General features: G+C 42.8%; 2 protein-coding genes across 7 annotated transcripts in view; one reads left to right on the forward strand and one right to left on the reverse strand.

The window, feature by feature from the left end:
- Positions 1 to 337: 337 nt before the first annotated feature.
- On the reverse strand, positions 338 to 21,656 carry LYRM1 (LYR motif containing 1). 5 transcript variants are annotated; one of them, XM_047780348.1, is made up of 5 exons: positions 21,258 to 21,399; positions 14,893 to 15,040; positions 6,857 to 7,015; positions 1,946 to 2,038; positions 338 to 549 (listed from the first exon to the last, which is right to left on the reverse strand). In XM_047780348.1, the coding sequence occupies exons 2-5, from the start codon at positions 14,905 to 14,907 to the stop codon at positions 433 to 435; spliced, it is 384 nt and encodes a 127-aa protein (XP_047636304.1). In that variant the 5' UTR covers positions 14,908 to 15,040; positions 21,258 to 21,399; the 3' UTR covers positions 338 to 432. The 5 variants fall into 5 exon arrangements, with proteins under 5 accessions (XP_047636304.1, XP_047636303.1, XP_047636307.1 ...); XM_047780347.1 differs by lacking the exons at positions 14,893 to 15,040; positions 21,258 to 21,399 and adding an exon at positions 21,638 to 21,656; XM_047780351.1 differs by lacking the exon at positions 14,893 to 15,040 and having other exon boundaries at positions 21,258 to 21,436.
- A 134-nt stretch (positions 21,657 to 21,790) lies between these two features.
- Positions 21,791 to 24,941, forward strand: part of DCUN1D3 (defective in cullin neddylation 1 domain containing 3) — a 35,504-nt gene continuing 32,353 nt past the window's right edge. Inside the window, exon 1 of one of the 2 annotated variants that reach the window (XM_047780353.1) lies at positions 21,791 to 21,972. The gene's annotated coding sequence lies outside the window, so the exon portion shown is untranslated. Of the gene's footprint in view, positions 21,973 to 22,081; positions 22,282 to 24,941 lie in introns of those variants that run through there. The other variant, XM_047780355.1, reaches the window with a different exon arrangement.

Genomic DNA, 24,941 nt, shown 5'->3' on the forward strand with positions numbered 1-24,941 from the left:
GCTCACTTTTAAGCAAATCCATAACTTGAAGAAAAAGAAACCTAAACATATTCTGAGGGTGGTATATAGTCATATAGCAGCCATGAGAACTTCCAGCAACTGGCTAATTTCTTCACATTAGCTGGCATGTCTGGTAAACAGCACTTCAATGAAGAACTGTATTACCCTTCAGCCCTCTGCCCACAAACTTTAGTCTTGTTTCCAAACGATACTTCAGTGAGGATATAAGGTCCATGACCTCTAGGGTTAGTGTCATCCACTTTGGCAGCAAGCCCCTGACAAACTATAGGGAGATGTGTGAGCACATATCATTGGGTGAGTAACAATACCTCGGAGGTTTCTAAGAAGATATTTTAATTTTTGCTTCTGTTATCTGGTTTACATTCAAGGCCTACTTGACTCATCATTCTCAGAAATAAACTTTCTTCTGGGTTAGGAAACCTCATCGTGAGACTGGAGATATACTGGTTTGGAAAATTTCCTTAGTTTCTCCTGGCTTCGAAGTCCCCGGCCCTGTAGTGGGGTAAGGCCCATAGGAGGCAGATGAATCTGAATAAGAAGAATAAGAATAATGATAACAGTGAGAATTATAATTATTGCAGCAACTTATATTCACTAAAGATTTACTAAGTACATGCCCTCTGCTAAATGCTAACTCGATACTCATTCTTCCTTAGAGTCCTTACATCATCTTCAATATAATCTCATAGAGATTTATTACTCTAATATTTATAGATACGAATATGTAAGCTTAGAAAGTTAAGAGGCTCAAGGCTCAAGACTGTGCATTAAGTGGTGGGCCCAGGATCTGAACCTAGATCTCCCTGATTCTAGGGCCTGTGCTCTTCTTTGCCATATTTCCTGCATGGAAGAAAAGCCACAGATCACACAGTAAGATGAGGGTCCAGAGAAGGGGAGGAAAAAAATGCGTACACAAAGATCTTCTATGGATGGTGGAAAACTGGGACCAACATAAATGTCTACTGAGAGGGCGCTGGTTAAATTATGGCATCTTCTTACAATAGGTTGTATTTAAAATGGTTATACTACAACCATTTTAAAAGATAAAGGCAGAGATATCCAGAGGAGAGAAAGTAAAATAGGTCAGCAATAAACAGTATTCCTGGGATCCCATGTACTTAAACAAAGAAAATATATGTACACAAGTACAGAAAAAAAGGATATATTACCAAACTATTAGGTTGAATCAATATAATATAAAATTGCTGTTTTTGTAAGTCAAGAGTAGAATATTACCATTTCATATGGTCCCATCTTAACAGTTACAGCAGTCACTTCCACAGGGTAAGAAAAGTTTTGACAGTTTTCACTTTCTACCTTATGCATTCCTTTAATGTTTGAATTTTATTCTTTTATTAACAATAGACTTATTTTTTTTTTCTTTTTTGGGAGCCACACTCGCAGCATGTGGAAGTTCCCAGGCTAGGGGTCAAATTGGAGCTACCGCTGTCGGCCTATGCCACAGTCACAGCAACATGGGATCCAAGCCACATCTGCGACCTACACCACAACTCATGGCAATGCTGGATCCTTAACCCACTGAGCGAGGCCAGGGATCGAACCTGCAACTTCATGGCTCCTAGTCAAATTTGTTTCTGCTGCACCACGACGGAAAACTGGGAACTCCCTAAACTTGTCATTTATAATAAGAGAAATACAAATATTTCCTTAGATAAGGTGAAAGCAGAGAAAGCTTTCCCTTCCACATATGGGAAAGTTGTACAAGTAGGAGAAATCAGGCATTCACACCTTTTAGTTTGTTGTGATGGGTTCGTGGCCAGGCAAGGATAGCTTATTTCCAACATATATATTACAGGAGCTCTAGACTTCTCGTAAACACTAGCCCTCTTGGAACACATTCTTAGAAATAACCAGGTTGACAAGGGTTCAGTACACACCACATGTTAACTGGAATCACACTTACTGGCCTTGGATAGGGAATCTGGTAGTGGAGTCCCATTTCAATCCTGGCTGTGCATTCATCTATACACCGTTTAATCAGGTCTGTGTCTGTGAGCTATTAAAAGGGGGAAAACGGGTGAGACTGTTAGCCTCTTTCCAGTGCTACCTAATCTATAGGGGTACATTGTCTTAAACTTTTTCCGTTCATCAGCCAGTAAATTAAATATTGATAACTTGAAAAGTCAAAAGCAATTTAATATAAAATGTACTGTGGATTAAACTTCTAAAAATTATTCAGGTAGGTAATTTAAGCACATGATAAAAAGAATTCAAATAACACAAAAGCATAGAATATAAAACAAAGTGTCCCTCTTCCTCCTGTCTCTCAGGTCCTCTTCTCAGAGACAAAAATTATCAGAAGTTTCTTGTTTGTCCTTCCAGGGACATTCTACACACACATAAGTATACCTCTGTAGACTTAGCATTTTTTCTTATAAAAATGAAAGCTCTGAACCTTGCATTTTCACTAACAATTTGAAGCTCCTTCCCTGTTTACACATACAGAGCTGCCCCATTCTAACAACTGCACAAAATTCCAACATAATGCTATATTATAATTTAACCAAACTTCTACTGATGGACATTTAGGTTATTTCCAATCTTTTGCCACTATAAACAATGGATTCCTCTAAAAAATGTTTGGCTCACATGCAAATATATTTAAAAGATAAGTTCCTAGAGAGAGGACTGCTAGGTCAAAGGGTTCATGAAATTTTAATTCTCACAGATACTCCCTGTAGATTCAAATTACCCCCTAAGAGGTTGTACCAATTTGTATTCCCACCAACAATCAATAAATTATATCCCCACCAACAATGAATGAGAGTACTTCATATCCCACCCCATGTTGATCAAACTTTTAAGTAACTCAATTGTTTTAGCAAGTGCTGTCTAGAAACCCCCCGAATAAGATACTGGTGAGTGATCCACTTTTTATTTTGAACCATAAACTGTCTTGCTCAGTCATGAGGGAAAGAACTGACTTTTGAAATCCAAAACAGTCAAATCTTGGTATACCAGTTTTAAGCATAGGTATGAAAAGTTCATTCTGAAAAACAGAAGGCTAGGTAGGAGAAGGCTAGAAAGCGTTTCATTCCAGGGATGGAAAATGAGTCAATGTTTGGCTCTGCTAAGGTTTGCAAGTGGGCCTCAAAGCAGAGCTGGGATTGCATCAGCCCCAGATGATACCCGCAGTGACGTCTAGGCCATCGTGGCTTGGAAATCCCAAGGGCGCCCCTGTCCTATGCTTCCTCTTGGAGCAGAGAAAATTTCCAAGAACTGCAACACACTGAACCACAGTTGAGTCCCTTGGGGCAGAGGCTCAGCTTTCTATCTGACCTCTGTGTTTCTCAGAAGCTATTGCTCTGATGTCCACCTTGGGAATAGATTTCCATGTTCTCATTTCCCCATTAGGATTCAGAGCAATTAATGAGATTCCTCTGGATTATTATTAAACTCGTGTAGTAACTGAGGTTACAAAAGACTGCTTAAGTCTACATGACGGATTAGGGAGAAAGAAGACCCTAATAAGATAGGTTAACGGGACTGAGGGCTCTTTGGGCTCCAGCTGTCCATCTGAACAAGCTGGGTTAGGGTTCTCCAAATTCCATCATTCAGAGGCTCCCTGTATGCATGATTTTGCCATATCCACACACTACCTATACTAATATTAAACTTTTCCTTTTTATTTATGTATTTATTTATTTGGCCATGCCCGTGGCATGCAGGAGTTCCCAGGCCAGGACTGAACCCCCACACCACAGCTATAATCAAAGCCACTGCAGTGACAATGCCAGCTCCTTAACCCAACCGAGCCATGGAGGAATTCCTTAAGCTTTTCTTTTAAATGGACTCTCTAAGCACAGCATTTGTAAAGCTGTCTGATATTCCATTTTCTTTCTTATCCATGATAAAAACAAGTGCATGCTTTAAAATTCAAATCCACCACGACAAAATCATTCAGGTACCGACAAAATCATTCAGGTACCGTCATTGGCGTATACATCCTGCTGGGCCAATTCAAGCAGAGGCAAATGAAGGATTTATTATTGCCTGAAATGAAAACCCAGAGGGTCTTGCCTGCAAAAGTTTACTGGGCACATACTACTGTGATATCCCCAGCACCAGCCTGGACACCCAGAGGCCATGGTCCCAGCCTTCAACTATCAAGGATGTTACCTGAGCAGAACAACCCTGACACGTGAAAAGGCACAGTGGTATATAATCAACAAGAGCAGTGACTGCTACAAACTGCTATATAGGAATGCAGAGGAGGTGGCCAATAGGTGGGGTTGAGTGAGGGCAGAGAACCTGAGGAAGAATTCCTGGAGAAGATCAGTGGAATCAAAGGATTTGTAAATGTTGTTAACTTAGTGACAGCCACAAGGCAGGGCCCATGGGACAGACTGAAAAAGTATAGGAAACTGTCTATGTGCTCGAGGAATTTACAGTCTGGTTGGGGAGACCATACCAACATAATAAATGAAACAAACAAGGAAAAAAAGAGACCGTAACTAACTAATGAGCCTAGGTATAGGTCAGAGGTCTACAAATTTTTTGATCATCTACTCCTTTCAATAAAAAAAATTCTGAGCCCAAAGCTCCCATATATGTACTTACAAGCTCATTAAGTATATTAATAACTCCATTATAAATATATACAAAATAGGAGTTCCCGTCGTGGCTCAGTGGTTAACAAATCCAACTAGGAACCATGAGGTTGTGAGTTCGATCCCTGGCCTCGATCAGTGGGTTAAGGATCCGGCGTTGCTGTGAGTTGTGGTGTAGGTCGCAGATGTGGCTTGGATCCTGCATTGCTGTGGCTGTGGCATAGGCTGGCGGCTACAGATCTGATTAGACCCCTAGCCTGGGAACCTCCATATGCCACCATTGCGACCCTAGAAAAGACAAAAAAGACCAAAATAAATAAATAAATGGAAATAAATATCTACAAAATAGACATTTTAAAAGGAGCAATAAAAATAGAAACATATATATACATACATATATATGTGTGTGTGTGTATATATATATATATATATCTGCTATATGGTGCTTCCATACACACACACACACACACACACACACACACATATATATTTATATACACATATACATGCCATGGCATATAGAAGTTCCTGGGCCAGGGACTGAATTCAAGTTGCAGCTGTGGCCTACACTACAGCTTTGGCAACACCAGATCCTTAACTCACTTTGCCGGGCTGAGGATTGAAGCCTCACCTCCACAACAAACTAAACCACTGCAGTCAAATTATTTTTTTTAATTTCATTTTTTTTTATGGCCACACCCTTGGCATATGGAAGTTTCCAAGCCAGGGATTGAATCTGAGCTGCAACTACAACCTAAGCCATGGATTCTTAACCCACTGCACCACAGGGAGGACTCCTCACATTCTTAACCCACTGCGCCAAAGCAGAAACTCCACTTACGGTATTTTATTTCTGTTCCTCAATGGACTGTTCAGGACGTCAGGGGGATACCTACACTCTGATGTGGTATGCATGGCCCACGCTAAAAGCAGAAAAAGTTTGGAGAAGCTGAAGGATGGTTGGAAGAATGGAAAGGAGCTTCACCAGCAGGTTAGTATTAAAAGCAGAGAAACTTCAGGCATTCTGACAAGGGAAGGATATTGTAGGCTGGGAAGCTCTTACTCTGACTGTAATTTTACTCCAACTGTAATTTTACATTTCTTTCCATCTAACTCCGAGACATTTCTGAGGGACCCGGTCTCAGTTTTGCTCATTTACATCTCTGATGTCTCGTCTGGTCTTAGGGACATGGTAGGCACTCAACTAAGTGCTGAATGACAGAATGAGAGCGAAGGGTCACAAAGTAGTGGCGGGAAATATGACAGAAATGGGCAAGCTGGGAAGAGGACGAATTCTTGTGGAAAGATGAGTTCCACTTTGGGCTGTTATGCTTGTGGTGAGTTCCCGCAGGTGGCTGAGGAGAGGCCAAGATAAGGGATCTGGGACCACAAAGCGGCCATCTGGTCTTTAGGTCTTGGTGGAGAAGGCTGACCTCCAGAGAACCCCTACAGCTGGTGGGAGAGTGTATGGAGAAGATGGGGCCAAAAAGGAGACAGAGACAGGGACCAGAGAGGAAAAAGAATGTAGACTGTCAGGAAGTTTCAGGAAGGAAACAGTGGCGGTATTGAATCCACGAGATCAATGAGAAGGAGGCAGGAAAAGTCAGGAGCTGAGAGCCTCTTTCCATGAGTAGGGGCAGGCGGTCTTCCTAAGGAGTTTACAGCTAATGTATTATGGTTGGTTGGGATGTGTCAAATCAAGCCTCTTAGAAATGGTTTTTGGCTCCCCGGTGTCTGGGTTCAACTGACAAAGGGAGGCACTTATTTTACCCAATTCTGTGATCCCTAAGGACAAAGCCTCTCTGCTAGCCAAAGGGGCCTGAGCTCACAGCTAAGCTATGAAGGGGACCTTGGGTCTTAATCCTATTCGCTTTGCTCTGAATGGGTTTATATTTGGAGGCTCTGAACAGCTTATGAATTGAAAAAGACTTCACTGCACACCTCCTGTGGGAGTGGCCGGCAACAGGCACAGTGTGTGAGGAACTGATCCTACCCTGAAAACTCTCATTGGCCTGACTCAGGTCACCTGGTGCATGGGGTCTTCTGAGGACACTAAGCCACTTACCAGCTGGACTGAGACCTGAAACGAGTGAGGAGAGAAACCCAGGCTGGGCAAGCCAGCCAGGCTGTGCTCTGGCCCTTCCTGCTCCACACTCTGTCCCTCTGTGCTGCTCCATCCTCTCTACTGTAGGACGGAAAAGAAATGCACAAACACCACAAGAAATTGCTCCCCTCCTTGCCGTACTCAACTGGGGCCTACTTACATTTTTGTTTTTCTGGAACAGCGTTCTGGCTTCATTTAATATGTACTGTTTCTCTTTCACGGTGTCTTCCATCTGCCCTGATGCAGCCTGCCATTTCCTCGCAAGCCTGAAAATTCTGCGGTAGAGGCCAAGAACTTCTTGTCGTGTTGCCGTTGTCATCTTCCAATCCACCAAAATAAAAGAAGGAGATTTTGCATAAAAAGTCAACCTGACAGTAGGCATTCAGGCAGATGTACATTTTTAAAAATCCAGCTCTTTAATTAGTCTAGAAATAACTGCTCTTTCTCAACAGATCTGCTTGGTAGCATTGCCAGAATGGTGTGGTAGGGATACCAGCACTCTCTTAGGTGGCCTTAGACATTATCCCAAATATATATTACCTTCCACAACTTGCTTTTTTTGGCCCATATTTGTGGGATTCATCCATGTTGTTACGTAGTTCATATGCTGCAATTCCGTCCACTGTGAGAAGATATCCCAACATACTTGTCTGTTCTCCTGTTGATGGATATTAAGTGTTTTCTTTTCCCTTCTCTGAAGTGCAAAAACTTCAGCCTGTTTCTCTACTAATTACTTCTACATGTAAAAGAAATTCAGGGAGGTTGGCCAAGATGGCAGAGCAGGAGGTTCCTGAACTCAGCACCTTCTCTCACAGGCACATAAAAATTGCAACTATTGATGAGAAAGACCAGAATCTAGCAGAAAATGTCTTCTACCACTAAAGATATAAAGAGGAACCACAAGAGATGGGTAGGAGGGAAGGAGTCATGCTATAGTCAAGATCTATGCCCCCAGGTGGGTGACCCACAAGCAGAAGGGTAATTACAATTGCAGAGGTTCGCCATAAGGAGCAACAGCTTTGAGTCCCACTTTGGGCTCCTCGGCTCGAAAGTCTGGCACCAGGAAGAGTCTGGGAGTCCTCAGGAAGTTTTTTGCATTTATCTTTGGTAACAATGAGGAATCAGAAGTAGAAATCAAGGAAAGAATCACATTTACCATCACATCAAAATGAATAAAATATCTAGGAATAAACTTACCCAAGGAGGTAAAAGACTGGTACTCAGAAAACAACATACTGATGAAAGAAATTGAAAAGGATGCAAACAGATGGAAAGATACACGGTGTTTTGGATTAGAAGAATTAAGATTGCTAAATGACTGTATTACCAAGGCAATTTACAGATTCAATGCAATCCCTATCAAAACACCAAAGGCATTTTTCACAGAACTAGAACAAATACATTAAAAATTTGTATGGAAGCACAAAAGACTCCAGTTAGCCAAAACATCTTCAGAAAGAAGAAAAGAGCTGGAGGTATCACAATGCCCTGACTTCAGAATATACTACAAAGCTATGTTATCAAAACAGTATGATAGATCATTTACAAAAATAAATTCAAACTGGATTAAAGACCTAAATATAAGACTGGAAACCATAAGAAAGAAAACATAGGCAGAACACTCTTTGACATGAATTGCAACTATTTTTTTTTTAATTTGCCTCCTAAGGCAAAGGAAACAAAAGCAAAACTAAACAAATGGGACCTAATTAAACTTAAAAGCCATTGCATATCAAAGGAAACCATGGACAGAATGAAAAGACAACCTGCTGAATGGGAGAAAATATTTGCAAATGATATGATCAATAAAGGGTTAACATCTAAACTATATAAACAGTTCGTACAAATCAATATCAAAAAGCCCAATTAAAAAATGGCCAGAAGACCTGAATAGACATTTCTCCAAAGAAGACACACAGATGGCCAACAGGCACATGAAAAGATGTTCAAAATTGCTAATCACTGGAGAAAGGCAAATCAAAACCACAATGAGTTATCATCTCACACCTGTCAGAATGGCTATCATCAAAAAGACCACAAATAGCAAATGTCGGTGAGGATGTGGTACACTGTTGGTGGGAATGTAATTGGTGTAACCTCTAGGGAAAACAATATGGATGTGCTTCAAAAACTAAAAATAGAACAAACAGGAGTTCCTGTTGTGGCTCAGCAGATTAAGAACCCAACAAGTATCCATGTGGATGTGGGTTCAATCCCTGGTCTCCCTCATGGGTTAAGGATCTGGCATTGCTGCAAGCTGTAGTGTAGGTCACAGACGTGACTCAGATCTGGTGTTGTTGTGGCTGTGGTGGAAGCTAGCAGGTGTAGCTCCAATTTGACCCCTAGCCCAGGAACTTCCATATGCTGCAGGTGCAGCCCTAAAAAGAAAAAAATAGAACTACCATATGATTCAGTAATTCCATTCCCAGGAAAAACACTAAAAAACAAACAAACACTAATTCAATAAGACACATGCACCCAATATGCATACTTGCATTATTTACAGTTGCCAAGATATGCCAGATATGCCAAGATTTACAGTTGCAACCTAAATGTCCATCAGAAGATGAATGAAAAAATGTGATCTATATACACAATGGAATACTACTCAGCCATAAAAAAGAATGAAATTTTGCCATTTGCAACAGGGTGAATGGATCTGGAGGATATTATGCTTAGTGAAATAAATCAGGCAGCAAAACAGAAATACCATATGTTACCACTTACATATGGAATCTAAAAATTAAAACAAGGAGTTCCTGCTGTGGTGCAGTGGATTAAGGATCCAACTGCAGTGGCCTGGGTCACTGTGGAGATGCAGGTTGGATCCCTAACCTAGCACAGTGGATTAAAGGATCTGGCGTTTCCTATGTCACAGCTATGACTTGGATTCAGTCCCTTGCTGGGGAACTTCCATATGCTGCGGGTGTAGCCATAAAATTAAAAAAATGAATAAAAAATAAAACAAATGAATGAATATAACGAAAGAGAAACAGACTCACAGATATAGAGAATGAACTAGTGGTTACTGGGGGTAGGGGAGGGATGGCAATGTCGAGGTAGGGATTAAGAGGTACAAACTACTATGTATAAAATAGATAAGCTGTAAAGGTATACTGTATAACAACAGGGAATAGAGCCAATACTTTATATAACTTTAGGAGTATAATATATAATAATTTTGAATCACTATAGAGTATACCTGAAATCAATATAATATACTTCAATTTTTAAATGATTTAAAAAAAGAGAAATTCAGAGAAGATAGAAAAAAGCCATCCCACTACTAGAAGACTGTGATTAGTCAGATTTAGGAGAATAAATACTGTAACTGCCTTTAATATACTAGCAGGCTGGGATGAGGAGCAGGACCCCAGATTTGGTGAGTGAGTAGCAGGGACAGGCACATGGACAGCTCACTATGAGTCCAGGCTTTCTCACACAGGTCATCAGGATTGGGAAGTAGGCTGCTCATTGTCCTTTGAGAATAAGACTCATTTTCAATCTGGAATGGGTAATACAAGGAGACTGTATACTTTAGGGTGGGTTCTGCGCTTGAGAATTGGGGAAGCTAAAGAAAGCAGATAGAGGCTGGAAGGAGCTGTGTTTTCTAGAAATTCTAAGTACCTGCAAGGCATTCACCTTGGAGAGAATGTCTCTTTTGAGTCTGATGTTCCCTTTTACTTATCCTGACCCTGGTGACTTTTCTTCAGCAATGAGGAGGAACCAAGGCTTAACTATCTGACAAAAAGCTTGAAATCACCACATCGCCCAATTCAGAAGTTAAAAGAACTAATGTCACATTCCATACCAATTCTGACACCCATTCTACCTTACAGGAAAAAAAAAATGCTCAAAAGGAATTCATGCAAACCAAGAGAGATCATCATGCTTTGTGGCTAATTGTAATAAAAACTCAGTTGAGTTGATGATGTTTTTCCTGGTAAGGAAACAGGTCTCTGAGTTACTGGCTCTCCCTAAAGCTCTATGGTTTTATATGAAAATACATGAGTCAGTTCCTGCAAGGGGCAGAGAGTCTGCAACTAACTTCTATTAATGATTGCTTCACTTCCCTGTCATCAACAGATGAAACTTCTTTGACTGCATGACACTTAGTGAGGAAAGTGAGGAAGGTCTGGCGTAGTCAAATAGCAGCAGCCTTCTCCAAAGTCTGACTTATTTGTTTCTTTCTACTACTCTCTGACCATAGCTTCAAACTATAACATCATACACCATAATCTGATACACAAACCCTGCAATTACGGTACTTAAGGTAACAAGCAGAACTAACAATTGGTATTTAATAGGACCATTTTCAAAACACTTCATTTAAGTGTTTTTAAGACTAATCTGGAAAGGGAAATGAGTGATGTCTCCCTCTCCAACATCAGATGACCAAGAAAACTCAAGTCCCAAAGATGTCTAGAGTTTAAAGCTATATTCTCCATTATGCACTATTAACAAGTAGTTGTTACAAAGTTTGTGATTCTAGAAACAAAATCAGCCATTTATAAAAAAAAAAAAATTTTTTTTTTGTCTTTTTAGAGCTGCACCCCGAGGCATATGGAGGTTCCCAGGCTAGGGGTCGAATCAGAGCTGTAACCTCTGGCCTACACCACAGCCACAGTGATGTCAGATCTGAGCTGCATCTTCGACGTACACCACAGCTCACAGCAACACCGGATCCTTAACCCACTGAGCGAGACCAGGGATCGAACCTACATCCTCATGGATACTAGATTCATTTCTGCTGAGCCACGACAGGAACTATTTTTTTAAAACATCTTTTATATTTTTATTCCTAGGAAGCAACTTGTTTAGAAGAAGTGCCTTTTTCTCTAAGAGTTTTCTTTCCTATGGATTTAATGGCTTGAAAACAACACTTATTCCTTGGAAACTATAAAGGATCTCTCAGGTTTAAATACAAGGCCAGCCCTTCTCCTTCACTAGTATCAGGCTTTGATCCAATGCAAGCCTTGATCTCCTGGGATTCTCCCAAGGGCCACATCAGGAATACTGTTTAGAGGGCCATGACTGAACTGCCTGTGAAGTCAGCTCTCAGAGAATTTTTACAGTGAAGGTTTTGTAACTTTTATTCCAAGACTGGATAGTTCTTCAAATTCTGCTTTTCACTTCCTTAACCCTGGAAGCTCAGAATGAGGTAAGAGATAGAAAGTGTGTCTGGGAGGAATATGGATAGGAAACAAGGCTCTTTTCTTCAAATCGTATCTCATATATACACACAATGCCAGGAAAACACTCATCACCAAGCACCTACCACGAATAGCCCACGCAACCAAAAGGCTGATAGGAGTTCCTGTAGTGGCTCAGCGGGTTAAGAACACAACGTGTGTTTGTGAGGACATGGATTCGATCCCTGGCCTCACTCTGTGAGTTAAGGATCTGGCGTTGATGCAAGCTTTGGTGTAGATGGCAGATGTGGCTCAGATCTGGCGTTGCTCTGGCTATAGTGTGTGTCTGTGGCTCCAATTTGACCCCTAAGCCCTGGGAACGTCCATATGCCACAGATGTGGCTGTAAAAAGAGAAGAAAAAAAAAGAAAAAAAAGGCTGACAACTGTTGCACGTACATTTTCACCTCAGGTCATAGTCAGAAGTTTCCCCTAAGGCGAATGTCCCAAAGACTGGTTGGGTAGGTTTTGGGGGTTTGGTTTTTTGTTTTTTTTTTTTGCTTTTGCTTTTTAGGGCTGCACTTGAGGCATGTGGAGGTTCCCAGGCTATGGGTCTAATCGGAGCTACAGCTGCCAGGCTACACCACAGCCACAGCTCGGAATCCGAGCTGCGTCTGCGACCTACACCACAGCTCTCGGCAACGCCAGATCCTTAACCCACTGAGGGAGGCCAGGGATTAAACCCGAAACCTCATGGTTCCTAGTTGAATTCGTTCCACGATGGGAACTCCAGGGAGGTGGTTTTTGATGCACAATATTTATTTTCTTAGTGTGATTCTCTTAATGTGTTTTAATTGCTCATCAAACCCGTGATTTAAAGTGATTTCTATTTTGTAGTGATATTTTAAAGCAGAGATTTTTAAAAGCTGATTTAAAATATAAATAATAGTAAATATTGTGATGTGGAGCCCCAAAAACCTAATTTTAGGAGCTGCAGCTCTAAGGCATCCTGCTGTGGTGTTTGTTCTGGCTGAGCCTTCCACTTAGAATGCATTTTCTACTGGCCGCCAAGTGGTAGATACCAGTTCACTCTCCAGCGTTTCTGTAGGACCTTTTCCTCAGCTTTTATCAAAGCCAGCTACTGTTCCTTTGCAGTTTCATCGTATCTTTTTCTTCCCAGCGTCTCTGAATTCCTGGAGGGCAGGGACTGTGTTTTGCTCACTAAAGGAATAATGATAATCACTCCAGTAATAGCTACATTTATTTTGCACTTACTCTGTTCTAGGCTTTCTGGGGACTTCACATACATATATTAGCTCCCATTAAGTATCAGCACAATAATTCTATAAGGTAGAAACTACATTATTCTGGTTGACAAAGGCGGAACCTGAAGCCAAGAGAGGTTAAGTAAGTTGTGCAAGGTCACAGGACTAAGAAGTGGAGGAGCCAGGATTCATAGCTGGATAGTCTGGAGTCAGTGCCCCAACTTTTAATCACTAAATAGGCTGCTCAGTCTCAGTAACTACAGTGGAATATCTGCTGATTAAAAGCTTAACCAGTTGCAACAAAGGGAACTAAATTCTCTTCCCTTCCTACAAAGAGCAAAAGACCATTCTTTTTGCAGCTTGATAGGAACTGCAATAACCCTTTTATAACGGTTCCCTCTACTCCCTTGCAACTGTCCATCTTCAGTAATGATGTGATGCACTAGCCCCTTCAGATGAAGCTATGCACTTGGCTGGACTGCTCTGCTCTTCTGTTCCCTGTGGCAACACTGTCCCCGACACTCCAAAGGGAGGTGACATCATAGAAGAGACACCAGCGTTCATTTCAGTGCTACTACCCTGCAGAGTTTACCCTTCTCTCCCAAGCATCCATCCATCCATTCATCCATCCAACATTTATTCAGTGGCCATGTGCTAGGCACCTGCAGTTCTAGGCATACGTGATAAACAAGCAACCACAGTCCTTGTCCTCCTAGAACTTATGTGCTAGAGGCAGAGGCAGATTATATACAAGAAAAACAACTTCTGAAGGTGATATGTGCTCTCAAGGAATGAAACAGTAATGAGTAATGAGCAGAGGTGGGGGTTATGTTATCTTGGGTAGTCAGTGACATTTGAGCTGGGTCTTGAATGGTATTCAGGAACCTATTAATGGGAAGAGTTCAGGAGAAGGTGGTGCAGGAAGAAAGAAGAGCAGGAACAAGGGCTATGAAGTGGGAACCAATCTTTTTTTTTTTTTTTGTCTTTTTGCTATTTCTTGGGCCGCTCCCGCGGCATCTGGAGGTTCCCAGGCTAGGGGTCTAATCAGAGCTGTAGCCACCGGCCTATGCCAGAGCCACAGCAACGCGGGATCCAAGCCGCGTCTGCAACCTACACCACAGCTCACGGCAACGCCAGATCGTCAACCCACTGAGCAAGCGCAGGGACCGAACCCGCAACCTCATGATTCCTTGTCGGATTCGTTAACCACTGCGCCACGACGGGAACTCCCCAATCTTAATACTAATGTAGTAGAGCCTATGGGGGACGTGAGGCCACAGGTGGACAGAATCCAGCACAAGATGGGAGAGTAGGGGCCTTGGAAAGGAGTCTGGTTTGTAGTCTAAAGTCAAAGGAAGACACTGGTGGGTTTTAAGCAAGTTGGAGTATCACAATCTGCTTTACATCTTTTAAGACATGCTAGATTTCAAACTGTTTCATAAGTCTTTAGGATGCTCCCAGTCTTGTAGATGGTGAAGAATCTTGCCTAATGCCACCCAACTGACAGGAGAGCTGGGATTGAAAGCCAAAAAAGCTGGATGGATATTTCCTTGACTGCGAGCTTTTCCCTGTTTTTATTTTGGAGTCAGTAATGGGGACTCGAAATGGGCAGTGATCACTTTCCTAAAAAAAAAACGTAAAAAAACAAAGCACTACCCACTCACCCTTCCACTTGCAGCTGAGGACGAAAATGAAACCCAATGGGGTTGGGCACTTGGCACGGCTAGATCTAGTTTTGCAGAAGGCTTATGGGAGGATTTGCTAGGACTAGGGGCTTCATTCATTTCACCGTTTTCCTCACCTGTGGAAAGACCATCACTGCATGAACACTGAGGAGTTTAAGGGCAGAGATGAAAATTCCTGTTCCTTGGATGAAATTTATAGAAGTATGACTCTGGTCTCAGGAATGTCAAAATTCCAAATGTTGGAGTCCCATGAGGCCTTGCCTTCTACTGAAGAAAAAAGTGTTGCAGTACAAACAAGGGACAGAAAAGTCAAGGAAGATTAACTGACTTTCACACCCCAAGTAGAAGGAGACTCTTTCCATTCTTAAAAGACCTGCCCCTACATGTAAACTTAAAAAATAATGATAATAATAATAATAATAACCCATGTAGTGTAGTCAGATTTCTCCCCAACTACTTTATGATTTTTTGGGGCGGGAGTGAGGGGTGGGGTGGGCAATGGTTATGAAACTCACCCAATGAAATTGGTCTTATGGGTTTACTGTGCACCGATGGTGACCTATCCCATATCCTGCTGCTCTAACTCCATAGACCTGGGGCCTCTTCTTTTTGCCAAATGAAGGTCCCAACTCACACAACTGAAATACTCTTTGCTTAACTGCTGATTTTCATCCTCTGGCTTTCATCACTTTTGGCGGGGTGTCTTCCTTACACTGGGTCAGCGTCTCTGCTATGAGTATACTCCTGTAATAATGTTCATGCAACTCTATTGCAATTTTCTGTTTGACTTACTTTTCTTCCTCTAGTGTGTGTGTTTTGGGAGGGAGAGAAGATGGTTGGACCCTGTCTCATTCATTACACTCCTAGGTCTGGCACAGAGTTGGAGCTTGAAATGCATTTGTTAGAAGAAAAAAAATTACCCACACAGAATCATCACCACTAATTTCCATTCTCATTCTGAGATAAATGTGATGGGATTTGGACCGGGTTTCCCAGTTGGAGACCCTAGAGCATTTAAAAATACTAATTAACCTTCACAATGATGTTTTTAAGAGTGGCACTGTGGGTGTCAGGATAAAAAAGCTAAGGCAAGTCTTATTTGGAGAGGTAGCCTTATCACTTCCATCTAGGGCAGCTATTATATAACCTTTGTTGTTCTTAAGTTCTTTTAAAGCCAGTTAGGGTTTGTCCACAGGACTGAAATACTCTATTTCCATGAAGCTGAGAACCAAACATATAGAAAAATGGGGTTCTGATACATTTTTTCCTTAAAAACAATCCTTTGGGGGAATGAGGTCCATTGCACTCAAACCATCAGGGTTCAGAACCAACTCCCCAAATTAAAATCCTTTTGTCATTTGGAAAACCTCCAGGGAATTGAAGTGTTCTTATAATGTCAAGGCAAACAGATTTTCTGGCCTGGATATTAGAATAGAGAATGACTACCTTGATTTTAGGCATTCAAAGATTTTCCACATATGTAAAGAACAGTAGATATAATACAAAAAAAAATGAATTAGTGGGTTCTGGCATGAGCTGGGTTTGGATCTTGACTTCATCACACCGGGCAAGTTATTTTTTTTTTTAATTTTTATAATTTTTATTTTCCCACTGTACAGCAAGGGGGTCAGGTTATCCTTACATGTATACATTACAATTACATTTTTCCCCCCGGGCAAGTTATTAATCTTCCTGAACCTCAGTTTCCTAAAAGGGGGCAACAACAGAACCTTCTTCAAAGAGCTGTCATACGGATTGTTCATAGTAATCACTTAGCATTGGGAGTTAAAGGCCAATGTTACCTGAATAGGAGGAAACAGAGGCCTCTTTTATCTACGTTAGGCTTTGTCTGCAGAGGAGGGAAAAGAAATGTGTTGCCTGTTGGTGAATTTATTGCTTTGTGGTAGTAATGGATTTTCCTAAAGCTGTTTCCCTCTCATCATTAATAATCCCTGTGCAGTAAAGGGCTATTGTTCTTTAGTATGAGTAAATAATCCTGCTGGAGGCATCGCTTATCTTCAGACCACAGTGCATACTTCTTACTGGAAATACAATGCAGGTGCCAACACTAAGGGCATGACCAAGCTTCCTATTTTTCTTCCTTTATCTCTTATTCTGTTCTTATCTTTTGGTGCACTTTTCTCCTAGATCTGTTAACCTTCCCTACTTTCTGGCATAAACCCTATACCATATCCTATACAATATTGTCATTACCTAAACTGAATAACCTTCAAGCTAAACTATGCACCCTCATCTCCCCACCCCACACACGCCCCATAGACTGGTTTCCTGACCTGGATTCAGTTTTTGGTTACTAGAATCCAAAAGAGGAAGTGTCCTGCCACACATTGTTTTTCAAATCTCAGGATATGCTTGTGTGGCGTACTTAATCATACCACAGCTATTCTCTGAAATAGTTTCTTTTTACACAGAAAGTGACAATGTGGTGTGTCAGAGATAGGGGTCAGGAAGGAGAGGGTAGATCATATTTTTATCTTAGCTAAAGGAAAAGAAATTAGCTTGGGTCCTATAACATGGGAAATCTTCAGAACACAGGGGAAAACCAAAAATATTCATGTCTGAAAGGCTTCTAAACTATCCCAAACAAGATCATATAAGGCATGTGTACTCAATTTAAATACATCAGCTAGGAGCACACACAAGATTACACTTGTAAGGGGAACTCCAGTTTGGAGTAACCAAGAAATACACAGCTATTTGCTCCCTCAGGGATAGAAACTCTACATGGAAACCAAATTTTAGTCTCTCAATTCCAAAGAAATGAAGGGGGAGTTTCCAGGTGATCTAGTGGTTAGGACTTGGTGCTTACATCCCTGTAGCCTGGATTCAGCCCTTGGTCCAGGAACTGAGATCCCACATCAAGCCACTGTGTGCCGAGGCCACACACACACACACACACACACACACACACACACACACAATAGAAAATAGAAAAGAAATGGAAACAACTGTTTCCTTTTTTTTTTTTTTTTAATTAAAAAAAAAATTTTTTTTTTGTCTTTTGTCTTTTTAGGGCTGCACCCGCAGCATATGGAGGTTCCCAGGCTCGGGGTCTAATTGGAGCTACAGCTGCTGGCCTACACCACAGCCACAGCAACGCCAGGTCTGAGCTGCGTCTGCGACCTACACCACAGCTCACCGCAACGCCGGATCTTTAACTCACTGAGCGAGGCCAGGGATTGAACCTGAAACATTGTGGTTCCTAGTGGGATTAATTTCCGCTGCGCATGACAGGAACTTTTTTTTTTTTTTTTTTAACTGTTCCTGATCAGCATATTTTAAGAGACAAAGACAAAGTAAGGATCAATCAGAGGTGGTGAGAACCAGTTATCAGAAGTAGGAGGGGTATGTGTGTGTGTATGTGTGCGTGTGCTGGCAATGGGTAAAAACTAGATCAGTGCTAAAGATCAACCTGTCATCACTCATAACGACTCAGGATTTGAACCCCTCCCAGGAACTAGGGAAGGTGGAGAACATAAAACATTTAAACATTCAAGCCCCTCCTTTGTGATAATTTCCTAAGGAATTGCACTAGGAAATAGACAAAAGGGCTTTGGTTATAACATTAGATACACCTGACCCTCTATTCAACCATCTGACATATGATCCTCACTCTGAACAGGGTCGCTGACTTCATGACAATGTACCCCCATTACTGAATGCGCAACTTTACTCATCTGCAGAGGCACCAGATAAAGTTTCTGGAGAGTAAGAGCAATGACTGTCCATCTATATGTGTGCAGTAGCATCCAGAGTACCTTCAAGTTCCTCCAGTTTGCACTGCCCAATAGATGGAAATATTCTATATTTCATTGTCCTATAGGGTAGCCACTGGCCACACACAGCTATTGGGCACCTGAAAGATAGAGCATCTGAGGAATCTTTTTTATCTTTGTAGCCCCCCCCCCCCCCCCCCCGTGGCATATGGAAGGTCCCAGGCTAGGAGTGGTTGAATAGGAGCCTATGCCACAGCAACAGCAGATCCCAGCAGCAAGGGCGAACTACACTGCAACCTGCAGCAATGCTGAATCCTTAATCCACTGAGCAAGTCCAGTGAGTGAATCCACATCCTCATGGATATTAGTTGCGTTCTTAAACCCTCTGAGCCACAACAGGAACTCCTGAAGAACTGCATTTTTAATTTTATTTAAATTTAAATAGCCAGTGGCTACATATGGACAGCAGAGCTCTAGACCAAGTATTGCAAATCAAATGGCCACAGGGGTCAGGCAGGTAGCAGAAGGGAGAAGAATCTCATTGGCTTCAGCTGACTGATGCTGTGTAGAACCCTAAGGCAGTTGTTGCCAGATTGTCTCATTTCTTAAATGATGACAGAAATCTGAATTTTGATGTCCGATGTTTAAATTTGGCAAGAAATTTGTTTTTGTTTTTCTTTTTACAGCTGCACCTGAAGCATATGGAAGTTTCTGGGCCAGGGGTTGAATCACAGCAGCAGCTGAGGCCTACACCTCGGCTGTGGCAACCCTGGATCCTTAACCCACTGAGTCAGGCCAGGGATCAAACCTGCATCCTCACAGAGTGAGGGTCCTTAACCCCTAGTGAGCTACAATGGGAACTCCCAATTTTTTTTTTTTTTTGGCAAGAAAAATTTCAAAAAATTTAAACCAATCTGCGGGCCAAACCATGTCTGTAGGTGGTATCTGTTTTGCCAGTTTGTAATGTGTAATCTAGGCCAACCCCTTAAAGTCAAAGAAAAGGGTCTTATTCAATGTCACTCTGCTGGTCAGTAGCTGTCCAAGACTGAAATCCAGGCCTTCTGATTCTTCTGATACCCTTTCTAGATTGCATAAGAGCAACCGTTTCTACTCGTGGATGTGGCAGCAACAGCAGGAACAGATGCCCCTTTGTCCACGGTTGATACATTATTCCTACATGTTGGGTCCTACGGGCAAGGGTCTGTACTTTAAGCAAGTAGGGCACAAAGAAGAAATAGCTCACGGGGTAGTCAGACCTATAGACAATTAACTGGCAAAGTCAGGCTTGCTATAGTGAAGATAATCAGCTAAGCAGTAACAAAAGCAAAAAAAAAAAAAAAAAAAAAGCAGTAACAGCTGGGAGAGGAAAGAAGGGAAGAGATTTGGGCCAGGCCTTAGAGGATGGGTCCCATTGTTTCAGGATATTATGGAAGCTCTTTGTATCTCTGAAGACTTGCTAGTGTCCAGAGTCCCCTCTGCCGGTTTTTCCTTCTCTGGATCATCTTTAAATGTCAAAAGCCCCCAAGGAGTTTGGAGGCCTTTGTCTTTATCTCCACCCTCTTCTCAGGTGACCTAGGAATAAACTGCTACATTTATTACCTGAGTTTTCCCTTGATTTGTATATCTAACTTCTCCACACCTTTACCTGTGGTTAACAGACTAATCAAAACTAATATTCAAAATAGTCCCTTCCAAACTCTTTTTCTCTTAGTAGTCATCCTTGGTTCCTCCCTTTCCCAAACACTTCATATCCAATTTGGCAGTATGTCCTGCAAGCTCTACAGCCAGAATACATTCTGAATTCAATTCTATTTCCATTGTGATCATAACACTACTGTCACCTCTCGCCTGGCCTACAGCAACAGCCTCATAACAGGTCTGACTACTTCTACCCTTCTCTATCCAATAGCCAAGAATGATTTGCTAAAAATATAAATCAGATTTGGTCACTCCTTCTTAAAACCCTCTAGTAATGTAGTAGCAGCCGAACCCTCACTGTGGGTTAAAAGACTAGACTAGATCAAGCCCTGCCACTTCTCCATCACAGACCACTCTGCCTGGCTCTTGCTTTTATTCCTTCCTACTCCAAGCACCTGGCCTTCTTCCCTTCTTTCCTCAGATCCCTGCCCACTGGCTCTTTTCACCACCTAGAAAGCTCATTCCCTACCTTCCTTTTTTTCTCGGATTTCTGCAAAACTCAGCCTCCTCTGAATAGCTTTATGGATTTAAAGTGGCCCTCACCCCATCTTCTACCACTTCATCTGATATTACTATCTTTGGGGCATTCCTCAATTGCTGATATTTTTTATTGATTTACTTTTTAACTTTCTCCCAGACTCGAATCACAGACCAACGCCTTTTGCATTAAGAAGCTAGTTCTCATTATCTTAGGAAGTATCGGTGTCCTGTCAACCTTCCTCCCTCGCCCTACTAATTTGCCCCTACTAATCTCCCATTGACATTCGGGAATCCAAAGGTTTCAGACATCCCAGATGGTCCCCAAACCAGCATTTTCAGCATTCCCAAACCAGGCTTCCCCTTCTTGGCCCTGGAGCCACTTCCCTTGGCCGGTTCCCCACGCCAGCGGCGGGGACACCGAGCCGCCCTCGCGAGGCTGGGGTCACACAGGCTCGTCTCCTAGCAACGTCGCACCCCCCACCCTCACCCATCCCTGCCCCTTGGGAGCCAACCCCTTCCCCCAGTCTCCCGCGCCAGGAGTCAGTGTCTCCATTCTCTACACTCACTCTGCGTCAGTCCAGCCTTCCCCCACCCACAGAAGCGCCGCAGCCTACGGCAGACTGGGAGGAGGCGGCGCCGGGAGCCCAGCTGAGCCGTGGTCGACAGAGCTTAAGCAGGTCCAGTAGGCCAGGCCAGACCAAACCACCAGACGAACCTCCGTGGGAGCATTCGTCCCAAGTCGGGGGTAGGCTAGAGCCTTCCTTAAACGTCACATTCTAGACCATCCTCCACCGTATACGCAACAATTATAGCCAAGTTCAACCTTTTCTTATTTTTCCTTTCCCCCTTCCGCTCTCCTCTCCCCCGGATTCCAGCCCCCCCCCGAAAATGGTCCAGTCCATCTCCTCCTAGCCCTCCCTCCGCGTCGCTAGGTCTTTGCCCTTACTTGGCGACGGCTTCGTACGTCTTTGCGTACGTCGTGACTCAACCTGCCCCTCATACCCTCCCCGCCCCTCTTCTATTCCGCCTCCCGGAGCGGGCGGCCCGCGGGGTTACCGGAAGTGATGATGCAGGAGGCGATGGAGGGGGCGGGGTTTCGGGGCGGCCGCCGCCGGTGGGCCGCAGATGAAGAGGAGGCGGCGGCAGTGGTGGAAGAAGAGGCGGCGGCGGCGGTGGGGGTAGGGAGCTTGAAGACGCGAGCGGGGATGGTAGGTGGTTTGGACCTGCCGGGCCGCCGTCGTTTCCAGAAAGGGTTTGACTGGAGGAACCTCTGGAGCAGCTGTGAGTTTGGGGGTTGGGGGGTGTATGAGGAAAAGGGGAGGCTTTGGGAGATGAAGGGGCGGGGGTTTGGGTACCTTCGAGAAAGGGGGGTAGAAGGGGAGGAGTGGAAATCGGCGCCTTGTCTGGACTGGTCCCGCTGGAGGAAGACGCTGTGAGGGGGCCCTGTGGCGTGTCAGCCCCAGGCTCAGAAAACTTACCTACTGTCTCTGCCCCTCCACCGCCGGCACCCCCCACCCCCCACCCAAGGCCTGGGGCTCTGGGGGCCGGAGCTGCCCTGGAGGGAGTGCAAACTCTAGTCTTCTGCCCCTGGTAAGTGCCTTGAGGTAGGAGCCCAAGCAGGAGGTGGTGGGTGAATCTCCAGCTCCTCCGCCCTCATTTCCCTCCCCACCCCCATCCTTCTCTTTAATCATTAACAGCCCTGGAATTAAGGGGCTCAGACCTGGAGGCCTTCCTATGCACCTTTGCTGTAAACGATAACCATCTGTGCCTGAGGTAATGGGGTTGGAAGCTTTGCCTGTATCCTGTATAGGAAGTGGGACAGGGTGACAAATGTATTGTTTTTTTCTATTCTCCCCCACCCCCCCCATCCTCCCCCATGCATACCCCTCCTTTCCACTTTAATTCTCCGTGGCTAAGTAGTAATCGTGTTTTTTTTCTTTTTTTCTTTTTCTTTTTCCCTTTCGTCTTGGTACCTTCTTTTGAATTTGGTGTTCTGCTTCTATCCCAGATCTTAACTTCAAGCTTTGTAATACTTCAGTTACAAGCTGTGTCTCTTTGGGAGTACTTCTCAATGCCCGGTCGCTCCCGATTAAGATAAGCATTTTCTCCTAAGAATACTGGAATTCCAAAGCCTTGCAGGGATTCCTGAATGGCATCATAGTCCAGGAATCAAGGTCTCTTCCTCTGAATACTTTATATGTGAGGAATTTAAATGTTGTCAACTCTTTCCAGAATGTTTTGATGTTAGGCTAATTCTGGATTTCTGTGTTTTTCTCCACCCACACTTCATAATGCACTTTGGAGAAGAGAAAACCCCATGTACTTTTTTTGTTTCTACAATTTGACAATAGCTCTTTTATCTTTCTCTCCACTTGTGTGTCTGGCACACAAGTCTTCGATGACACATTTGGCTTGTACTGATTTCCATCTTATTTATTTAGCTGAATGTTTGTATAAGTGGCGTTAAATAAGACAATGTGACTTGTTTAGTTTTGTTTTAAGGAAGAACGTAAACCAATAAGGGATGTAAAAAAATCATTTGAAAAACGCAAAGAATGATTGGAAAAGAAGATCTCCGTTGATATTCTGTTGGTTTAAGGGGAAAAAAATGTAGTGCTACTTTAGCCTTTTGTAGGGATTTCAGAGTGAAATGTGATGATTCCTATTTTGGTGTTGATATTTTCTTTGGAAATCTTTTTTTGGATTATAAATTTGGAAATAAATTCTTTGTTGAATCTGGAACTGTGTTTTCTGAAGAACTTGAATGAAGAGTTGGTGCCCAAATTTTAGGGATCATTTGATTAGAAAAAGTCCATAAATCCTGTTCCTCTGCAACTGAATTTATATGCTTATTGCTAGACAAATTATCATAACATGGGTTCCATTCTACTCATCAGGGCTTTCAAGCCTGATAAAACAGAATATTTAATGCTTTGATTGTACAAGTAATGGCATGTTTAGATGTTTCACAGAAATGTAACAGAAGAAAAAAATGACTACTTTTCTCATTTTAGCTGAATTGGAATCATTGACTAAAAACTCCAAAATTCATTCAATCAACAAACTTTTCTTGACTGGCTACTAATTGCTAGCCATTATTTCAGGCAATGGGTCTATGAAGGTGAACACAGCAGTAGGGTCCATGCTGCCCTGGAGCTTAGGTTAGAGTGGAGGTGGGGTGGGGACAGATAAATAAGCAAATGACACTTTGATAAGTGCTGAAGGAAACAAGAGTGATGTGATAGAAAGTGTCTGACTGAGATAGAGTCGAGACCTTTCGGAGGAGGTGACACTTAAGCTGAGCTTCGAATGAAAAGGAGCCCATTATGCAGAGATAGGGGAGGAGCCTTCCAAGTTCCAGGAGTAGCTAGTGCAGAAACTGTCTGGAGTGAGTTTGGCAAGTTTCAGGGAGGAAAAAAGAGGTAGGCGGAAAGGAGATGAGGGAAGATGGGTTAGGGGAGAGAGGAGAGTGAAAAGATTCTAGGTCAGAGAGGTGGAAGTAGGCTCATAAATAGGTAGGCAAAATAAGAGTAAGAAGGAGAAAGGAATTGTAAAATGATGCTCCTTTTTAATTCTGTTGCCTTTCCTAGAGTCTTACCACATACTACTTTGAGGGTATACTTGGCCAATTATATTAAAAAAAAAAAAAAGTCACCCTGCTGAGAGTGGGAGAGGAGGAGGCAGTGGTCATCTGGAACTTTTTTGGCAGATGGATCTCAAGCCATGTGTTAAAAATTCAGTGAGATGAAGTTCCTGTCATGGCTCAGTGGAAATGAATCTGACTAGCATCCATGAGGACACAGGTTCCATCGCTGGCCTTGCTCAGTGGGTTAAGGATCTGGCCTTGCCATGAGCTGTGGTGTAGGTTGCTGATGCGTCTTGGATCTGGCATTGCTGTGGACGTGGTGTAGGCCGGCAGCTGCAGCTCTGATTTGACCTCTAGCCTGGGAACCTCTGTATGCCATGGGTGCAGCCCTACAAAGACAAAAAAAAAAAAAAAAAAAAGAAAGAATTCAGTGAGATGTTTGAGAGCATGCCTTTTCTTTACAGGATTTTGTCTTATAAACTTTTAAAAATTGCATAATGAGTACCCCAGATGTGTTTTTAGTATATAAATCCTCCTTTGTTTCCAGCTGTGTATGAATTTAGGGTTGAAGTTTGGGCAAGTGGTAATAATATGACCCTGTTGGTCTACAGAGGTGGTCGTCAGGATCTAAGTTTGAAGTTGTTTTTTCTAGGCAGATTTTATG

Source organism: Phacochoerus africanus, chromosome 5 (assembly GCF_016906955.1).
Source record: "Phacochoerus africanus isolate WHEZ1 chromosome 5, ROS_Pafr_v1, whole genome shotgun sequence".
Lineage (NCBI taxonomy): Eukaryota > Metazoa > Chordata > Mammalia > Artiodactyla > Suidae > Phacochoerus > Phacochoerus africanus.